This window comes from Mchenga conophoros, linkage group LG8, assembly GCF_057382185.1.
Source record: "Mchenga conophoros isolate Kocher_MC1m ecotype Shallow Benthic linkage group LG8, M_conophoros_male_GT1.1, whole genome shotgun sequence".
Classification (NCBI taxonomy): domain Eukaryota; kingdom Metazoa; phylum Chordata; class Actinopteri; order Cichliformes; family Cichlidae; genus Mchenga; species Mchenga conophoros.
In genome coordinates this window covers 9,368,701-9,387,597 of record NC_140533.1, presented here as the reverse complement: position 1 = coordinate 9,387,597, position 18,897 = coordinate 9,368,701, and the positions used below count along the sequence as shown (strand labels likewise).

At 42.6% G+C, this 18,897-nt stretch overlaps 2 protein-coding genes across 6 annotated transcripts; one reads left to right on the top strand and one right to left on the bottom strand.

Annotated features, from left to right (window-relative positions):
* Positions 1 to 34: 34 nt before the first annotated feature.
* Positions 35 to 8,360, bottom strand: zdhhc16b (zDHHC palmitoyltransferase 16b). 2 transcript variants are annotated; one of them, XM_085283912.1, is made up of 11 exons: positions 8,222 to 8,360; positions 7,909 to 8,126; positions 5,665 to 5,975; positions 5,389 to 5,583; positions 2,905 to 2,993; positions 2,785 to 2,813; positions 2,537 to 2,670; positions 2,100 to 2,185; positions 1,888 to 2,011; positions 1,654 to 1,724; positions 35 to 1,282 (listed from the first exon to the last, which is right to left on the bottom strand). In XM_085283912.1, exons 3-11 carry the CDS (start codon positions 5,932 to 5,934, stop codon positions 1,180 to 1,182), a joined length of 1,101 nt encoding a protein of 366 aa, XP_085140038.1. In that variant the 5' UTR covers positions 5,935 to 5,975; positions 7,909 to 8,126; positions 8,222 to 8,360; the 3' UTR covers positions 35 to 1,179. The 2 variants fall into 2 exon arrangements, with proteins under 2 accessions (XP_085140038.1, XP_085140037.1); XM_085283911.1 differs by lacking the exons at positions 7,909 to 8,126; positions 8,222 to 8,360 and having other exon boundaries at positions 5,665 to 6,081.
* Positions 7,450 to 18,684, top strand: vps35l (VPS35 endosomal protein sorting factor like). Of its 4 annotated transcripts, none has more exons than XM_085283908.1 (30): positions 7,450 to 7,526; positions 10,222 to 10,321; positions 10,438 to 10,620; positions 10,698 to 10,817; positions 11,015 to 11,039; positions 11,318 to 11,394; positions 11,488 to 11,616; positions 11,698 to 11,782; positions 11,859 to 11,915; positions 12,053 to 12,149; positions 12,512 to 12,559; positions 12,741 to 12,834; positions 13,155 to 13,355; positions 13,462 to 13,508; positions 13,671 to 13,782; positions 14,521 to 14,637; positions 14,730 to 14,783; positions 14,874 to 14,954; positions 15,050 to 15,112; positions 15,209 to 15,294; positions 15,388 to 15,468; positions 15,588 to 15,651; positions 15,790 to 15,888; positions 15,969 to 16,046; positions 16,280 to 16,394; positions 16,543 to 16,682; positions 16,805 to 16,970; positions 17,912 to 18,030; positions 18,266 to 18,412; positions 18,514 to 18,684. In XM_085283908.1, exons 1-30 carry the CDS (start codon positions 7,453 to 7,455, stop codon positions 18,610 to 18,612), a joined length of 2,958 nt encoding a protein of 985 aa, XP_085140034.1. In that variant the 5' UTR covers positions 7,450 to 7,452; the 3' UTR covers positions 18,613 to 18,684. The 4 variants fall into 4 exon arrangements, with proteins under 4 accessions (XP_085140034.1, XP_085140033.1, XP_085140036.1 ...); XM_085283907.1 differs by having other exon boundaries at positions 18,263 to 18,412; XM_085283910.1 differs by lacking the exon at positions 7,450 to 7,526 and adding an exon at positions 8,379 to 8,541.
* The last annotated feature ends 213 nt before the right edge of the window (positions 18,685 to 18,897 follow it).

Genomic DNA, 18,897 nt, shown 5'->3' with positions numbered 1-18,897 from the left:
GTCACCTCAAAACGGAAACACGTCAACCCAGAAATATCAAAACCTTGTTTTATTTTAAGGCGGCGAGATAAATGAAATCAGAGCACAGCTCCAACACTATCACAGCTGGATGTCTGTTTCTATGGCAACTGCAGAGCCTCCAAAACCATCATGAGGTTGCCGATATGAAAATGTGGCTTTAGGGGAGGAAAAAAAGATTAAATGACAGAATAATATTTCAGTGTCTGAGTCACATATTTCAAGGCTGAATAACCAAACAAGGCACACAACCACATCTGTGTTTAAAGTTCTCTGAAATCAAGAGCTGTGTAGTTGGTTTTTCACTCGTCTTTGGCACCAAGAAATGAGTTCAGGTCAGTGGCTCCCAGTAAAGCCAGGGGATGGTTTTTGAAACACATGTAGAGTAGTTGGTATTAAAAACAACTTACAAATAACAATTATTTACATACTAACACAACACTTCTTAAATAATGTTTTCACGATTTGCCTCCCACAGCTATCTTCTGTTATTTTGAAGACGCCGATCCTTAAACAGAGCTGGAGATTGATACAGTCTCAGCTGCTAATGGTGCCGTGTTTTGCACTTTTATCACTAATTTATAAAAAGCACATAAAGGTGGAACGCTCTCTTTTACAAGCTAAAGTCAGATTGAGGGGAAATGTGCAAGTCTGTTTTACAGCATGAACTGAGAAGAAGAGTCTGCTGTAAACGGTCTGCCGACATGACTTTCAGGTCTTCACTTAATAACGATAAAATAGGTTTTTTAACGTGCTGTACTGTATGCAACACATAGCACCATTAACAAGCTTTAACTTCGGCTCCTGTGATGGTGCCAAACCACACCATGTAACAGAATCCCACAACATTTCATCACCTCTTCAATAAAAGTTGTGTGAACGAGGCGTTACTGAGATGCTGACCAGCAGCATCCATGAATCAGATCAGTCGACAGCTCTGCAGTCACAGCTTAGTCTCACTGTACAATGCTGGAAAAGTGACAGTTGGATCTAAGAAGTTGAGACACTCCTGTGTTTCTCCACTTTTATCAGTGCTGATACAGACACAGCAAAAGGCTGCTGATCTGTGTAACCAGTCTTTTCTTCTTTGCTGGTTATAAATGCAGGTTTGAAGTTTTTTTTTGTTTTTTTAAATATGGTACGACATTAAAAAGCTGAAAGTCAGATGGCCATGGGGTCTCTCCTGGCGAAGGTGCAGTCCCACACGATGCCGTCTCCGCAGGGAAGATGGCTGGAGGGTAAGAGGACCCGTGTGAGCCAGTGACTGAGGAACAGAAGAACAGATGGGATGAAATGTGACTGAAAACAATGAAGGATGACAAAGCTGTGATCTTTTAAAGGGGACACAACTGATCATTTCAAAAATCATACATACAACAGTGGTAATTTGTGTCCCTGCTTTTCAGTAAGCACAACACTGAAAGAAACCTGCCAGCTGGCTTTGCATGAAAACCATCAAATGTGTCAATTTAATATAAAAATATTTTCCTATTCTTTTCCTTTATGCAGTTAGAAAAACAGGTGGAATAATAGTTTGTATTGAGCACATGATCCCAGCTATGACTAATAAGAACCTCTCTCTAGATGGAATACTTGCACATATTGCACAAAAGCTGAAGCAGTGACGGAGCTCACCTCCTCTTCTGCACACCAAACAGTAGCTTCAAGTTGTTCATTTTACCGCGATGATATGGATTTCGGAACACCTGATTAGGAAAAGAAGAAAACAGGATTTTCAGAGACCCTCGATGAGTTTGAATTTTGTTCCTATGCAGGATTCATGTCTGGTGAACTTTAACTGGTTTGTCCAATAAAAGACTAAACTTTTGCTCATATATAGCAACTGACTCTGCACAGGAGTGCACGTACCTTTCCTTTCTCCTTTAATCTTCTGGCTTCTTTGCGGTTGATGTGCCGCTCTATGCTGGTTTCTCCTCTGCTGATAAGCATGGCGTGCCACAGGGTGAGTCCACCCAGAGCGACTGCCACAGAGCTGCAGGGAAGAGGGAGAAGGGGCATATTACAATTTGCACTATACAAGTGGCATTATGGACTTTTTGAAAAGGTAAAGTGTCTCACACCTGGTCAGCACCCAGAGGAAGATGATGCTCTTATGAGCAGTGGTTTCTCTAAAACTGTAGTCCGGAGGAGGGGTCTGATAGTAGGTCTGAGGTGGACAGGAAGGACAGTTAGTAGTGTCCAAAGTTTGTATTTTGTGCTGAACTGCTCCTTTAACGTTACTATCCAAAGCCTACAGTTTTGTTTACCAGCTGGCACAGTCTTTAATCAGAGTAATTTTGCAAATCATGCTTTACTGACAGATGCAAATTATTTCCTCATAGCTCCTCACCCAAACTGTGCAGAGGGGTAGTGTTAATAATACCTAGAAAAACCTGCTTAAAGGAATATGTCGTGTCAGAATGGATCTCAGTTGAACTGGAACAATGAGATGCAGCTGCTATGACGAAAACGCCACCCAAACATATAGATGGTTGAATCTTTCCTTATCGAGCCTTACCTCTACAGCGTCGTAGGCATCCAGAAACAAGTTCCTGCTGCTGATGCTGCAGTAGATACAGCCCATGGTCATGTAGACGCAGAAGGAGAAGAAGTAGCGATGGTTGAAATGTCCCACGCAGTTATTCAACCAGGCTGGAAAGAGCTCAGTTCAATACGTGTAACAAGCGGGAATACCAGGAGACACCAAAACAAAAAGTGAACAGAATAAAAGTCATTTTCATGAGTTTTTCCTCGCTCAAAGGATACGACAGTGGTGGTCCATCTTCAAAACACACCTGCAATATAGCAAACATTTTAATATGATAAAAGAAAACAAACATATAAAACACGCCAACTCTCCACATTGGAACTACGTGAAGAACTTACACGTTGCAGATGCTGCAGTGGTGTGTCCTCGGTGGTTTGGGAGTGATGCATTTCTTACAGATGGACACAAAAGGGAAGGGACTTTTGTCCTAAAATAGAAAAAAAAATGCAGCTTGACAAAAGCTCTTCTGTCATCTTCAGAAAATACCACAGCCTGTACATAAAAGATGGAATGATGGACCGCTGGGTCTGAGAAGTGACACATAAACCTGCATTCTTTCTAACGACCATCAGGGGCAGTTCCTCTGCTTTTAAAAAGTCCAATTGTATAAGTGTTTATAAAAAAAACACTTTACCTACTTCTCACTTGATTTATGACCTTAGTAAATTATTTCACAGGTTTGATGTCTTTTGTTACAATGTTATGTTTTGTGAAAAGGTTTTTGCCTTTTCTGATTTCTACATTTTTTGACTATTTGAATATTTCAGATGAAACAAATTTTAATATTAGACAAAGGTAACCTGAGTAAATACAAAACGCTGTATTTAAAGTCAAGATTTCATTCATTAAGGAAAAAAAAAAGGTCACTCCAAGAGTGCAGCAACGGCTCATCCAGGAGGTCACAAAAGAATCAGAACAACATCTAAAGCAGACTTCAACTTGTCTCGGTTAACCCTTTAAGACCTACCATAGAACCAAGTCCGCCAGAGCTTATATTATATTTTTACATGTTGTGGAGCCATTTTTGGGAGCGTTTCAAGTTGCTATACATCAATACAACCATTATAGCCCAAATTTTAATAATATGTCTGCATTAAGTGCATAGTAATTACATAAATTGCAAAAAAGTGCAATAAACTACAAAAAAAATTGAAAATCGTTTTGGTTTTTTTAACATATATTTCTAGTTAGAGAAACTTAAGAGGTTTATCCCTCAAAACTGTAAATACAAAAAAGTTGCACAAAATAGTTTCCCACCACAGGAAATTTATTTTGAGTGTCTTCATAGTTTTATTTTTGAAATACACCAATTTTTATTTACTACAGGAAAAACGAAAATAAATATTATAATGCAAATTTGCAAAAAAACAGCATATGCATCAAAATAAACTATTTCCAGCAGTGCAATATGACTTCTAAGCATCCCAGAAACGACACAGAAAGTCATAAAGTCAAACATAACTTTTAAAACACCAGTATAGGCTGATGGGGCCCTGAAGGTGAAAAACTACATTTCCGAGAAAATGACGTCACTTCCGGTTTCGGGCAGGTAATGGCGGACGTGCGATAGTTTGCGCTGATGATCTATTCTAACATAGGAAGTGTTACGAACAGCTGATCGGATCGGTAAAGCGTGTTTCTGGAATATTGTGGTTTTATTGCTGCAAGTGGTTTTTATGCCATTTTTGCAAAGCTATATGTGGAAGGAAACTGTGACCTAGGACAAGCTGATGGCATAAGATGTAAGTACAACTCCTCTGGTTTCATGTGCAAAAAAAATTATTGCGCGAGCTTACCTGGTTGCAGTTCTACCGGGATTTAAAAATAGCTACGCAAAACAGAGCGTGCCCGCTCTGACCAGCTTTAAAGGGTTAAAGTCAGACTTCATGATACAACAATAAGAAAGAGATTGGGCAAAAATGGCCTCCACGGGAGAGATCCAAGGAGAAAACCACTGCTGATCAAAAAGAACACAAAGGCCAGTCTCATATTTGCCAAAAAACATCTTAATGATCCCCAAGTCTTTTGGGCAAATACTCTGATGAGACAAAAGGTTACATCTGACGTAAAACTAACACAGAATTTCTAACCATCAGTTAATGTCCTGAAGCTCAAGAACACATGGGTATGCAGCAGAACAATGGTAAACACACCAGCAAGTCAACCTTCGAAAGGCTCAAAAAGACAAACTGAAGGTTTTGGAGCGGCCAAGTTAAAGTTTGGACTTCAATCCAATCGAGACGCTTTAGCATGACCTTAGCATGACCTTAAACCGACCGTTCGTGCTCAAAACCTGTCCAGTGTGACTGAATCAAAAGAATTCCTCCACAGCCATTAGAAAGCCACATAGCCAATTATCACAAATGCTTGACTGCAATTCTTGCTACAAAGGGTGGCACAACCAGTTATTAGGTTTACGAGGCAACTACCTTTCCACACAGGGGCAGGTAAGTTTGGATAACTTCTGCCTAATTAAATAAAATCATTAAAAAAAAATTCATTTTCTTGGGTTATGTAACATATAAACATGTAAGTGTGACAAATATGCAAAAAAAAAAAAACCCTAAGAAATCAGAAATACTTTTGTATGTAGATTTTTACTTTATGATTTTATGATTTGTTAATATTCAAAAAGTAATTCAATTACAGTCTTTGAAATATAATCACCCTATCTCAAAAAATACCTACAAACCAACGCATAAACCAAAAAAGAAAAGTTTTAAATGTTAAAAAGTATTCACATTTGTACTTAAAACATGTAAAAATCAATGATGGCAGCAGAATAAGTCACTATGTCAGCCTCTGAGGAGTGTGACTCCTACCTTTGGTGGGTGTCCTGGAGAGGTGGTGGTCGCTTTGTAATAATGGAACACCACCATAATGAGAAGCCAGTGGCCACAACAGAGGTGCCACACAATCCAGTGTGCAGGGTAAGTGCTGACGATCATGGGAAGGACAAACAGGTAGACAATGACCACAACTGAGGATGTCAGCAAGACGACAAGACAGACAAACACCTGGGAGGGTAAGAGAAGGAAAAATGATTAAGGAAAGCAGCAGCAGGCGTGGGAATCAAGAGAGGAGGGAAGTGAGCTTACCACTCCAAACCAGTGGGTCACGTTGTCCACAATCCAATAAACGGGTTCAAAAGCACAGTCCAGCAGAGTGTCTGAGTTGGTGAGGCTGTTGAAGTACAGCGACTTGAGCAGGAGCTTGCTGTAACGCCACACCTCTGACAACCTGCCGCCGATCCCCGCTTTGGTACCCCCGCCTTGGCCCCCCCTCTGCGTGCGGCACAGCCAGCACCAGCGCAGCGCCAGTCGCATGGCTCGGGAGAGCTGCCACCTCCAGCTGCTGCTCACACGCATGCCACCACCGCCACTGCCTCCTCTCCTACACACTCTGCCTTCTAAACACACGCAGACACACAGACACACAGACCAGCAGTTAGAAACACAGGCCGCATAAAACAGCAGCTCCTCGTAACGCAGCCTGACAGATGCGGAGCTTTCCATCGTCACCGAGTGTTTGTTGAGAGCTCCCAGTGTATCTGAGAAGGCAGGCAACAGGAAGACTAGTGAGCTTTATAGAGGACAAGGGATCCCTTTCCCAGAAAGTGTTCCCTTTCCCTAGAAAACACTGAAGTTACTCAAGTACAGTAACAGCATCTCCTGTGTGACATATGCCCATCAAAGCACACAAGGACAAGGGCTATCAGGTAAGGAGTTACGCCCATCAGCCCCTACAAATAAACTTCTCCTCTTAATAATTGAAGGCAAATCTTCATCTGCAGGCCAAAAACCTATTGGGGACTCTCAGGGGAGATGCAGATTGGTAACCTTATAAGAGGGAAACGCAAACGGACGTCTTAAGGAAAATAAAGTGGCCACCTGATCCTGGAGCATCGGGTCATGAAAGTGAGTATTGGTTACACAGATAAGACTTGTTCAGGTTCTCCAAAACAGGATGGCATTAATAATGAGAGCGCATCTCTCATTATTTACATTTAAAAGAAGATGAAAATAAGACGGGACATCCAGCAACAGGTGACATGTACAGATCTGTCAAGTTTAACATAATCGCATAAGTCAGGGACTACATGTAACATACAGAAACATTAGACAAATTCTTGTTGAGAGGGCCTTTACTTCCTTTACTTCAGCAATAAAGAGAGCGAACACGATTTCTGGTTGTGTGACAAGTTGAACGAGTCTCACCACTGCACAGGAAGGCTGGTGGGCGTCTGAAGGGTGTTTGAAGGGCATAATATTAACGTGCATGGTTGTATCTGACAGACAGAAGGAGATCGTGCCACACAGATGGGGGATTCATGGGAGAAGAAGCAGTCTCTATGGCAACCTGCTGCCCTAAATCTGGACTTAGATAGAATAAGGTCACTACCTCACAGTCTCACTATAATAAGCTTTACTTTGTCCTCTTCCTCTGCACTGTCTTCTGTGAGTCAGAGAGGAGGAGGGGGGATTGTCTGATATTTTTCACTTGTAGTCAGCAGCTTGCTTTTTCATGTTTTTGGATTCTGGATATTGGAAATGTTCAAAGAATATCATTCACTAATTCTGAAACTGATTAATTAAACACAGACACGGAGATAATCTTAAGTATAGCCCTGTCTTCAGTCCCTTTGATAGCAGCTTTAGTGACTGTGATGTGGTTTGCGCATTATTGATCATGCTGCTGGATGAAAGGTTTTTATTTCACTTCTTCAGCTTCAAGTTATAAAACTAATGGAGACTGTGAATCAGAGTCTGACTCTTTGCCACCTTCAGCTTGACATGAAGTGAGATCACAAGAACACTTTCGTGCTATCATATTATAAAAATCATCAAACCGGCGTCTACACTGCGCTGCTGGATGAATGGAAACTGATGGATGTTTCACAGGAAGGTCCGGCTGAGTCAAATGAACACAAGAGGTCTCCACTTGGTCATCACTTTGACATGTAAGCCATACATTGTGCTCAAACCCCACCACAGTTCAAAGTTTATCAAATCACAGTTCTGCTATTGGTTTTAATGTTATTATATATTTTTTAAAAAACAACAACAACAACAACAACAACAACAAAACATGTTTCTCACAGTGACTGGTTATGACTGATGAAGTCTACATATAAAAGACAAAACAGTATTACTAATGGCCACAGGACTACAACCAGTTTGACTCGTGTCCATTATATCCAAACAGTCAGACATGTCACACTTTAACGCTAGCTGGCTAGCTGCTAGCTAACTGTAGCCGCTTCCAAACGCCAGCCTTTACGTGTTTGTTTTAATAGAAACTATTTGCCGCCCCGAGCCAAACTTAACATCGCTAGACTGTACCTGGTCAGGAGAACTGGGCAGACAGACCTGCAGCACCACGGTCAGGTCATGGTTCGGCTGAACTGGAACCTGCAGCTACTCCCCTAACTGCAGCAATCAGACTGTAAGCGGCGAGACTCACGAAGAAGATCGTGTATTGACGAGATGAGTTGCTTGACAGCAGCAAAGCTGGCAGCTTGTTCTGTTCTGGCTTCTAGACTGGAGTGCTAGCGAAATATCTGGAAAATATTTGTAAGGAAAAGTGTGCCAGGAGTTGACAGCAACAGTCAGAATTATGGTAAAATCAGTAGCGTTAAACATAAAAAGTCGCTACCCGGTATATTGTTCCAAAGTGGCGCCTCCTGTCTATTTGTTCTCTTCTGTGGCGAAAGTGCGTCGAAAGCTCGCAATATATCCTGGGAAATGAAGTTGTATTTTGCGATAGTTCATTAAAATGCCTCTTAAATCACGCTGTCTTCGTAAAAAATTATAAATGAAACTTAAATACATATTCACAGCGGTATCCATTAAGTGTGGCGGCGATAGATATTTAACTAACCCCTCGACTGTGGAAAAAAACCACCCAAATTAAATTAACTTCCGAGCTGAGGCCTGAGGTGTCATATGATGCAGAAAAATGGCTGCAGTGCAGTGGTAAGATGTTGTCTTCTTATTTTACAAACGGTTTATTAACAACTTAAATCTTTAGTATTTAAACACTGAGCCACGCCTGAGCACACACGTGTAGCGTAGATACGATTGTCGTGCGTTTAATGTTTAGTTAGCGTCGTAAACTAAATGTCAACTTTTTTCAGGCTTGCAACATAACATTAAAGACGAAGAAGCTTTTTATGGTATTATTATGACTGTGACTTTGAATCAGACGCCTTCTTCGGTTACGGTGTAGATTTGTCTTATAACGACATTTTCCCTCCTCGTCTTTTCTGACGATTTTTCACTAGTTCTGCATTTGCCTTGGGTCATTGTCACTGCTGGCCGCAGATACCTGGACCCTACAGAGATTGTACAGGTAGTCAAACTCCTCCAAGATGGCATATTAATACGTGCCACTGCCACAAGTTTTTGTATGTCTTCTAGCACAGTCTCAAGAGCATGGAGGGGATTTCAGGACACAGGATCGGAGAAGGTCCTTAACCAATCAGCAGGATCACTATCTGCTCTTTTGTGAGGAGCAGGATGAGAACTGTCAGAGCTCCAGCAGGACCCTGGTGTCAATGTCTCTGACCAAACAATCAGAAACAAACTGCATGAAGCTGGCTTGATTGTCCAGCATGGTCTAGTGGGCCCTGTACTCACTGCACTGCACAGCACTGTGGCATTTACACTGGCATTTCCCATTGAGTACCAGACCTGGCAGGTCCACTGGCACCCTGTTCTTTTCACAGATGAGAGCAGGTTCACCCTGAGCACATGTGACAGGCATGAAAGAGTCTGTAGAAGTTATCGAGAACATGATGCTGCCTGTAATGTTGTTCACTGTGAGTGGTATGGTGGGTGGTGGCTCAGTAATGCTTTTGGGAGACATATACATGGATGGACGTGCACTCTAACTCTACAGGCAGTGACACCCTGACTGCCATCAGGTATCAAGATGAAACCTTTGAGCCCTACATTGGTGCAGTGGGTCCCAGATTTCTCCTGGTGCACAACAATGCCCAGCCTCATGTGTTGAGAGTATGCAGGCAGTTCCTTGAGGATGATACCGATGTCTGGCTTCCACACTTGCCTGACTTAAATTTAGTAGAACACCTCTTGGACTTTGTTTTGGTCCAACTGCCTCTGTCAGGTTGCACCTCAGACTGTCCAGGAGCTCAGTGATGCCCTGGTCCAGATCTCAGAGGAGATCCCCCTGGACACTATCCATCATCTCATCAGGAGCATTCCCCAACATTGTTCGACATACCTACAAGCATGTGGGGGCTATACAAACTACTGAGTACAGTTTTGAGTTAGTGCAATCAAATTTTGTGTGTTTTGAAGCTTTTAGCCATCTGTAGGTTGATAACGTACCATCCTTTCACTCCTTACCCATTACACAGTCCTTATCAGTGTAGATATCCAACATATTTCTCAGAAATGTAGCAGCCATTCACTTTCCTGTACGTTTATTTCTCCAGATTCTTTTAGACTTTTAATTATGAACCACAGACGATGAAATCAGACATTTCTTTGTAATTTCACACATTCTATGCCTTTCTTTCACAGAGTTGTGCCATAATTAGTTTAGCTTTGTTTGTGTGACTGGGTCATGTTCGTCAGTGCTTTATCAACGATAGCAGGACCAAAAAGCTGTCTTATCTCTTTTGCAACCAGGCGTTCGCATGGCCGCAACTATGACACAGAGCTGCAGAGGTGTCGTCTTGAGGCCGCTCTTGTCGATTTTGGAGACTACCACCCACTCAAACCCATCATGGTATCAGTGTTGAGCTGCATCTCTATTCGCTTTAATTCACTGAAAACATGCAGAAACCTTGTTGTGGTTTTTTTAATGGGCCTGTGACAGGTTTGACCCTCTCTCAATCCGTCCAGGTGACCGATACAAAGACCCGCCGTGGGACCCGCAAAGGCAGCACCTCTTCCTCTTCATCCTCCTCTTCCTCAGCACCACCAGACCCTCTGAGCTCCATGCTGGACGGGACCGACCCCCTGTCCATGTTTGCCGCGGCCTCGGCCAGCGAGACGCCACCCATGTCCCACAGCAGCTCCACAGGAGTCAGTGACTTGGACAAATGTAAATCCTGAAGCATGTGCTCATTTGAAAGTGACACTAAATAAAGATGTGCTTTCAGGACCTGGGGAGGAGGAAGAGAGAGAAGGAAGAAGAGGCAGTGGGACCAGATTTTGAACCTTGGTCACTGAAGCGAGGGGAAATCCTGGCCAGGTTCACCACCACCGAAAAACTCTCCATAGTGAGTCCTCTATCGTAGCAGCAAGGCTGTTGTTATGCTTACCTCTTACCCAAGGGCCTGCTGTCTCATAATTTAATGCTGCTTGAAAACATAGTGGAAATGAACCTGATGGCTTCACCAATTAACAAAATATTCAAGAGAGTTTAGCACTTTTTTGATGTTCTAAAATTTAATTATAATTTGTTTTTTCTCCATAGAATCTGTTCATAGGCTCTGACAGAGGTAAGAGCAACCTGTTTCTATCACATATAATGATTTCAGAAAATTTCTGAATGCTTTCAATGTCTATAGTTATCTGTCGTATCGATAAATCCTGTGACAGCATCAGAATATATTCATTTTACTACCTAAATCCTTTCAAATTGCTTTTTTCTGTCTATCATAACCATAAATGGCAGCAAAAACAAAATGGGCAAACAAAAAGAATGTCAGCATCACTTATTAAGTTGTTATTTGGTCTTTAACTTCACAACTTATACATCACTTCCTGTTTTCACTAGGAAAAGCCACCAGTCAAGGATCGGCTGTTTCAGAGAAGGTTCGCACTCGTCTGGAGGAGCTGGATGATCTAGAGGAGGTAGGCGTCCCACTGTTGGCTGGCCTTGCATTATTCTTTCAAGAAATACGATGGGGGATGTTATTGGATCTTCTTGCCTGTGTGTGTGTGCAGGGCTCCCAGAGAGAGCTGCTGAACCTCTCGCAACAGGATTACGCCAACCGCATCGAGGAGCTGAACCAGTCCCTAAAGGAGGCCTGGTCCTCTGACCAGAAGGTCAAAGCCCTGAAGATTGTCATCCAGGTAATGTTTATTTAATTGGTGCTCATTTTAACTGGTGTCGCCTTAATAAATATCACCCCTGATCTGTGATCTGTGCTGCAGTGCTCCAAGCTTCTGTCCGACAATTCGGTGATCCAGTTCTACCCCAGCAAATTTGTTCTCATCACTGATATCCTTGACACATTTGGTCAGTAAAGATTTTTTTCCACAGTTGAACCTGAACAATGTGCAAGTTTTGTGACTCGGGTCCTTGTTGTTTGCAGGCCGGCTGGTGTACGACAGGATCTGGACCATGTGTTCAGACCCACGGCCTTTACCAGGTAAAGTGGAAATGCTGACAATCAACTTAAAGCTTTAAATTCTTCAGAGCATTTAGACGATCCTTGCACCTTCTGAAGTCATGTTGGATTGATTTAGTTTTTGTTAATTCACATTTGACTTTTGTTTGCCACCTCAGATAATTTCACAGTTGAAGATGTGAATGACACCGCAAAGGAGACGTGCCTCAACTGGTTCTACAAGATCGCCTCCATCAGAGAGCTCCTTCCCAGACTGTATCCTTCAACACCCTCACTCAGGATTTCTGTTCATAGTCTGCTTTTGGCTGGAGTTTCATTCACTCGCAGACCTGGTTTTAAAATCAAGTTCAATTCAGTTTTATTTACATAGCACCAAATCTCAACAACAGTCACCTCACCTCTCTTTTAGCAGGAAGTAACCTCCAGCAGAACCAGACTCAGGGAGGAGCACCCATCTGCTGTGACCGGTTAGAGGTGTGGGGAGGGAGACAGGCCAAAAACACAAACTTTGAAAGAGAACCAGATATTAATAATAACGATTAAATGCAAAGTGGCTCAGCTATGTATGTTTGTAAGTAATTTGTATGTAAATTTGGTTCTTTAACCTCGTGATACAGCTATGTTGAAGCTGCCATTCTCAAGTGCAACCGGTTCCTCAACAAATCGTGAGTCCTCACAGTTTATCAGCTGGTTTCCACAAGGATTTTTCTTTAGAAAACGTAAAGATTTAGCAATAATATTTGGAAAATGTCATTTTAATAGCTGTGATGCATCAACCATGTTTGTAAACTGGAATAAAATCGTTTGACATAAAGAAAACACCATCTGTCCTGCCACTGTCCGCAGCGGCATTCAGGAGACCCTTCCTCGGTTGAGTGCCATGGTCAGAGGGATTGGAGACCCTCTGGTGGCTGCATATGCCAGAGCTTACCTCTGCAGGGTGAGATGGACTCTGCTCGTCTTTCCTTAATTTCCCTACCTTGCTGATTGTGTTTCTGGGGTGTCCTATTTAGGCTGTTGTTGCTACATCTGCAACCCACTGTGACCCCAGCTTCTCTCCTTCATGTTATGACTTATTTCTGTCTCCTGTTGTTTGTCGTTGATGCCTCTTTTTTCTGAGTGAGCATATTGCAACTCCTCCTGTCCAGATCAGTTGCCATAAAAAAATGCTGCAAATGCATGAACAATGCTATTTTTGACTTGCGCTGTTTACCAGCTTTGTAGGTTTTGTTTGTTTGACACCTATATCCTTCTTTCCAGGTGGGCATGGAGGTGGCCCCCCACCTGAAAGACAGCCTGAACCGCAACTTCTTCGACCTGCTCGGCACTTTTCGACAGATCAGCAGCGAGAACGTCCGGGCCCAGCTGGTGCTGCAGAGGGTGGAGATGCCCGAGTACCTGACACTCTACTCACCTGCCATCAGCTGGATCCTGCAGTGTATCGCGTACAGAGCTCCAGAGGTATTTACTTAGACTTTATTGAAAATGTGGAGCTCGGTGAGAGCGTCGCAGGGGCACAACCTCAGTGATGTTTCTGCTTTTAATGCTGCTTGTGTTTCTGTTTCAGTCTCTGCTAACAGAGATGATGGAGAGATGCAAAAAACTGGGAAACAAGTGAGTGCTTTAAAATTATTAGTAGCTGTTTCTTGTCATGTGATTTACCTGGAAGTGTCACGATCCTTTTATTTCATAGAAATGACCGTTATTAGCATGGGTTTAGCTAAAGTTGTCACAGAATGTATGGCACAGCACTAATTCATCTTTGCTTTCCCACAGTGCTTTGCTTTTGAATTCAGTAATGAGGGCGTTCAGGCCAGAGTTTGTTGCAGCCAGAGCCACAGACTTCATCGGTATGATCAAAGACTGCGACGAGGCCGGCTTCCCAAAGGTCAGAGAACGTTTCATGTTCACTGCATCTTTTTTCTTACCTTGGTTAAAAACAAAGAAGTCATCTTCTGTTTATTGGATGTGGGGAAATAAGTACAAGATAAAAAATACTTATGAAAAACAACTTGGCAGTAACACAATTTAAAATATCCCAGAGCAAAACAGCTTGGAAAGGGAAAACAATTACACCACAAAAATCGTGTCAGAGCTCAGTGAATTAAAGTCTAAATATGGACACAATAAGGAGCTCAAAGCTAAAATGAATGCAGGTATTGTTGGTATGAGGTCAGTGGAAATGAAACTGATGTGCTCAGCTGTATGTGCAGGAAGTGATGCAGAAGGTCTACAGCCACAGTTACATGGCTTCTGCATCAGCTAATGGAGGAATCCAGACAGTGTGTTGATTCCAGCTGGATTCAAACAGCAACACTGATGACAAATTCTCTCCACTCCTTTCCCATGATGATGGCCAGATCTGAAACCTCTCTGTTTCCTCTACAGCTCCTCCAGGATTATAGTCAACACAATCAACTGGTGAAAATTCCTTACTGCCAATAATTTAATGGGAAGGTTTATAAAAGCTGAAGAAAAAGTAGTCATTACACCTTCACATAATTCACAACGAGTATGAAAAATCAATCTCATTGGGTAATAAAGTCATTAAAATATATAAAGGATAGAGGCAGATGTTCAGGTCATTGTCTAAATCTTTTTGGAATGAATTTTGTCTCCTTTTCAGCATCTGTTGTTTGGCTCTCTGGGTCGCAGCCTGGTGTCTGCCGATCCTCCAGAATCCGAGAGGCTGACGATCCTGAATGAAGCCTGGAAAGTCATCACCAAAGTCCGCAGTCCTCAGGTTCTGAACCGCTGACAGTAGTTTTCAAAAGGTCCCGTTATTCCTGCCAGAATGTTCCAGATTGTTACTGAAAATCTCATTTTGGTTTGCAGGACTACATCAACTGTGCTGAAATCTGGGTGGAGTTTACCTGCAGACACTTTACAGTGAGTAGAAAGCAGTCAAACACAAATTTTATTTATTTATGTTTTGGAAATGCACTACCTTTCTTAATCCTCTCTCTGCGTGACTGTCAGAAACGGGAGGTCAACACGATTTTGGCTGACATCATCAAACACATGACCCCTGACCGAGCATTCGAGGACGCCTACCCTCAGGTTGGTGCACGATGCTTCCCTGAATCTCTGCTACTCTCCATCCTCCTCTTTCCTTCTGCTCTGTACTAACTGTCTCGTGTCTGTTCTGCGTGTAGCTGCAGTCGGTGATCAGGAAGATCCTCACCTACTTCCACGACTTCTCTGTCCTCTTCTCCATGGTGAGCTTCTACAGCTTGAGCTGCAACGATGAAACTGTGATTCCAGTGCCATAAGTCGAGCTACATTTTCAGTTTTTGCTCTTTTCGGTTCTTCAGGAGCGATTCCTGCCGTTCCTGGACATGTTCCAGAAGGACAGCGTGAGGGTGGAGGTCTGCAAATCCATCATGGAGGTCTTCATCAAGTAAGAGTTCGTTAAAGTCATGAGATTATTGAGAGTTGTGGCAGAAACGTTGATGTTTCGTATTGATGTTCTACTCTGTTCTCTGGCCTTTAGACACCAGGTGGAGCTCACCAGAGACCCGGTGATCCTCAACGCCATGCTGCACATCTGCAAGACCATGCACGACTCTGTCAAGTAGGGTATTCGTTTGTGTGTGTTATACAGACGTATGCTACTTTCATATCTGTGACTTAAAGTCGTCGTTTCAGCTGTGTTCGTGCGGTAGCGCATTTATTTTTCTCTTTGTCTTGAAGTGCTCTTACTCTCGAAGACGAGAAAAGATCTTTGGCTCTGCTGATCATCGGCTTCATCCGCATGGTGAGATTATCACATCTATTATATTATGTCAACAACAATCACAACTGCTGTTTCGGCCTCTTGTATTGCATTGTTTTGATCTGCATCTGTTGTTTTTGTTTCAATTTTGGGGTTAAAATTTTTTTCTCTGCACTTCAGGTTTCCTTTGGTCGTGACTTTGAGCAGCAGTTGAGTTTCTGTGTGGAGGCTAGAGCCACCTTCTGTAACCTGGAGCCTGTCCTGGTGCAACTCATTCATGTAAGCCTGTGTTTGGCATTTCAGCATTAAGTGACAGAAGCCACAACGCCATCTCCTTCATGTAACCTTGTCGTTTACAGACGGTGAACCAGCTGGCCATGGAGACCAGGAGGGTGATGAGAGGGAATCACTCCCGCAAGACCGCTGCTTTTGTCAGAGTGAGTCCACACATGCAGTCTCTAATCATTTCACATCACCGTACGTTCCTCTTGGATGACTTTTTAGCAATGCCAAAGGAAAAGTCAAAAAACCACAGACTGTATATAAAAGACAGTCAACATTAGCATTTTGGCTAATGCTAATTTATCACCTAATGCTAGCAAGCTTTTTTTATAGGCCTGTCTTACAGAAATAACATTGCATGAAATTTTCCTCTCCCTCTCTCTTTTAGGCATGTGCCGCCTACAGTTTCATCACCATCCCGTCTCTCAGCAGCATCTTCAGTCGACTCAGCCTCTACCTGTTGTCCGGTCAGGTTGCTTTGGTCAATCAGTGTCTGTCCCAGGGTAAGTAGCTGTCTCATTCGAGATTTAAGTTTAAGATTTAGTTGATCAAAACTTGTGTCCCTAATGTTTTTACTGTATTGCGATCATTTCTGTTTCTCTTGTCCTTCCCACGCCTTTTCTGACTCGTTCTCCACCTTCCTTCTTCCAGCCGATGCTTTCCTAAAGGCAGCCGTAAGCATTCTTCCGGAGGTTCCTCGCTCCATCAGCGTGGAGGGAAAACTTCGCTCTTCTGAAAGCTTCCTCGTGGACTTTATCAACAGCTTCTTGGCAACGCTGCTGGTTATCCCGGTAAGGTTCATTACGGTTCAGAGGTGGGTTTACAGGAGACGGACCACACCTGTAATCGCCCATTTTTGTCTCAGTTCAGCTTGACAAATGTTTTGATTTTTGTTGTTGTTGTCTTTTAACAGGACCATCCAGAGCATGGGGTGCTCTACTTAGTCCGGGGTCTGCTCAACATGGTCCAGGATTATACCTGGGAAGACAACAGCGATGCAAAGGTGCGGGTTTACATCAGTGCTCTGCCCCTGCTGGCAGCCATGAGCCAGGAAACCTATCTGTACTCTATCCCCAAAGGTAACGGCACACACGTAAACACTGAATTTACATCAGAGAGCTCTAACAAAGACAGACTTTTACAGATTTTCCCCAGGCTAATTTCTGTAAGCCCTAAAAGTTAAGAGTTTCACGCGTTGAGCTTTTACTTGTGACGTTTCCTGTTCTTGTCACATGTACAGTTGAGGACAGTGCTGTTTTCAACAAGTCTCTCACACGTCTCCAGAGGGATTCCAGTCCATTCTTTTTTTTTTAAGGAATCTCTCAAGCTCTTCTTTATCTCTCTATTGCCAAGAAAGCTATATTTTGAAATTGGAAATCCAAAAGATCACTACTCCCGAACCACTGGATCAGTCTTATTACAGAATACGTGACTTTAGAGAGAATAATGTATTACCACAGAAATAATATATCTTCATTTAATGACATCTGCTACATGCTTCTGACTTATCTCGGTTTGGATCAGACGCCAGGGGCTGAAACCAAGCACATCTCCACAAACACACAAACTTACAACTTACTGTTGTGTATCGTAACTGATCGTCCTCAATCTTATTAAGATTTTTTATTAACATGGTTATTAGATATTAGATACATGTGTGTGTGTGTGTGTGTGTATAGATAGATAGATAGATAGATAGATAGATATATATATAATTTATTTTATTTATATATAGAGATATATATAATTTATTTAATATTATGTATTAGCTAATGTATTACTATTACATATTACAATGTTTTAGATAGACATGTAAATACCCCACAAATAAAAAGCAGTAGTATGTAGTAGTAGTATAGTATAAACATACTAGTAGTATGTTTAGAAATGCTAAGGAAATGAAAAAATTAAAGTCCCTTATTCTGCAAATTCCACAGGGGGGTAATAATTCTGTCTTCATCTGTAGTAAGACAGTGAGGAGTTTTCCCCGTTAATCTAATTATTCTGTTTCCTGGCTCAGTGGATTCTAATGACACGCTCTATGGCGGAGATCCCAAATTCCTATCAGAGATCAACAAGCTGTGTGAGACTCTGATTGGACAGATCCTCGACCACCTGAAGACACTCGGTCGTGATGAGGTGAGGATGCGGTGCTTAGATGTGTCTAAATTCAAAAACAAAAAGCAACTGCTTCCATGGCTGAAGGAATTATTTTAAAGAAAAATAATCTGGTTTTAGTGAAAATCCAGATTTCAAGCTTGCCAAAATCTGGATGCTGTGTAACCAAAGTTATGCTGCCTTCATGTACATGTGGGAATGAAAACCAAAAACTGGAAAACCACGCTGACATGCATTTCCCACTCTCTTGCAGCAGAGCACACGCCGCCAGGGCGCTCTGGCCTTCTCCCTGTTTGGTGTCCTGCTGGCTCACGGTGATCTGAGGAACAACAAGCTGAGCCAGCTGGCAGTCAACCTTTGGAACCTCAGCCACAAACATGGATGCTGCGAGACCCGCACCTCCGTGAGTTCATGTTTCAGAGCTCCGAGGCCCACTCTGTACACTTTAAATCTGCTGTATTTGTGAATGCAGCCTCACTGACTTCTCATCTTTGTCTGCTGCAGGTTCGGACTCTGGAGTTCATCAAACATCAGACTCAGCAGCCGGACATGACTCATCTGTCAGATATGGTCCAGAGGCTCACGCTGCAGTCTCGCACCTGAGCTCCACACTCAATGACGTGTTACACTGCTCAATTTAAATTTGTGTAAATAAAACCTAACAAAGGAATTTTATATGCCTGTTTTCTGTGTCTTGTGTAGACTTTTATATAGTCTGAGTACTTGAATCAGATCACCTTGACACCTTTAGTGTGTTGACTGTCCAAGACTGCAAGACGGTGGCCTCCAGCTGAGTGATTTATTCTGCAAATGACACAAACAGCCTCCCACCAAACTAAAATAGGCCTTGCTAGGGGATAAAGGACCCCACATACTTTTATCAGGAGC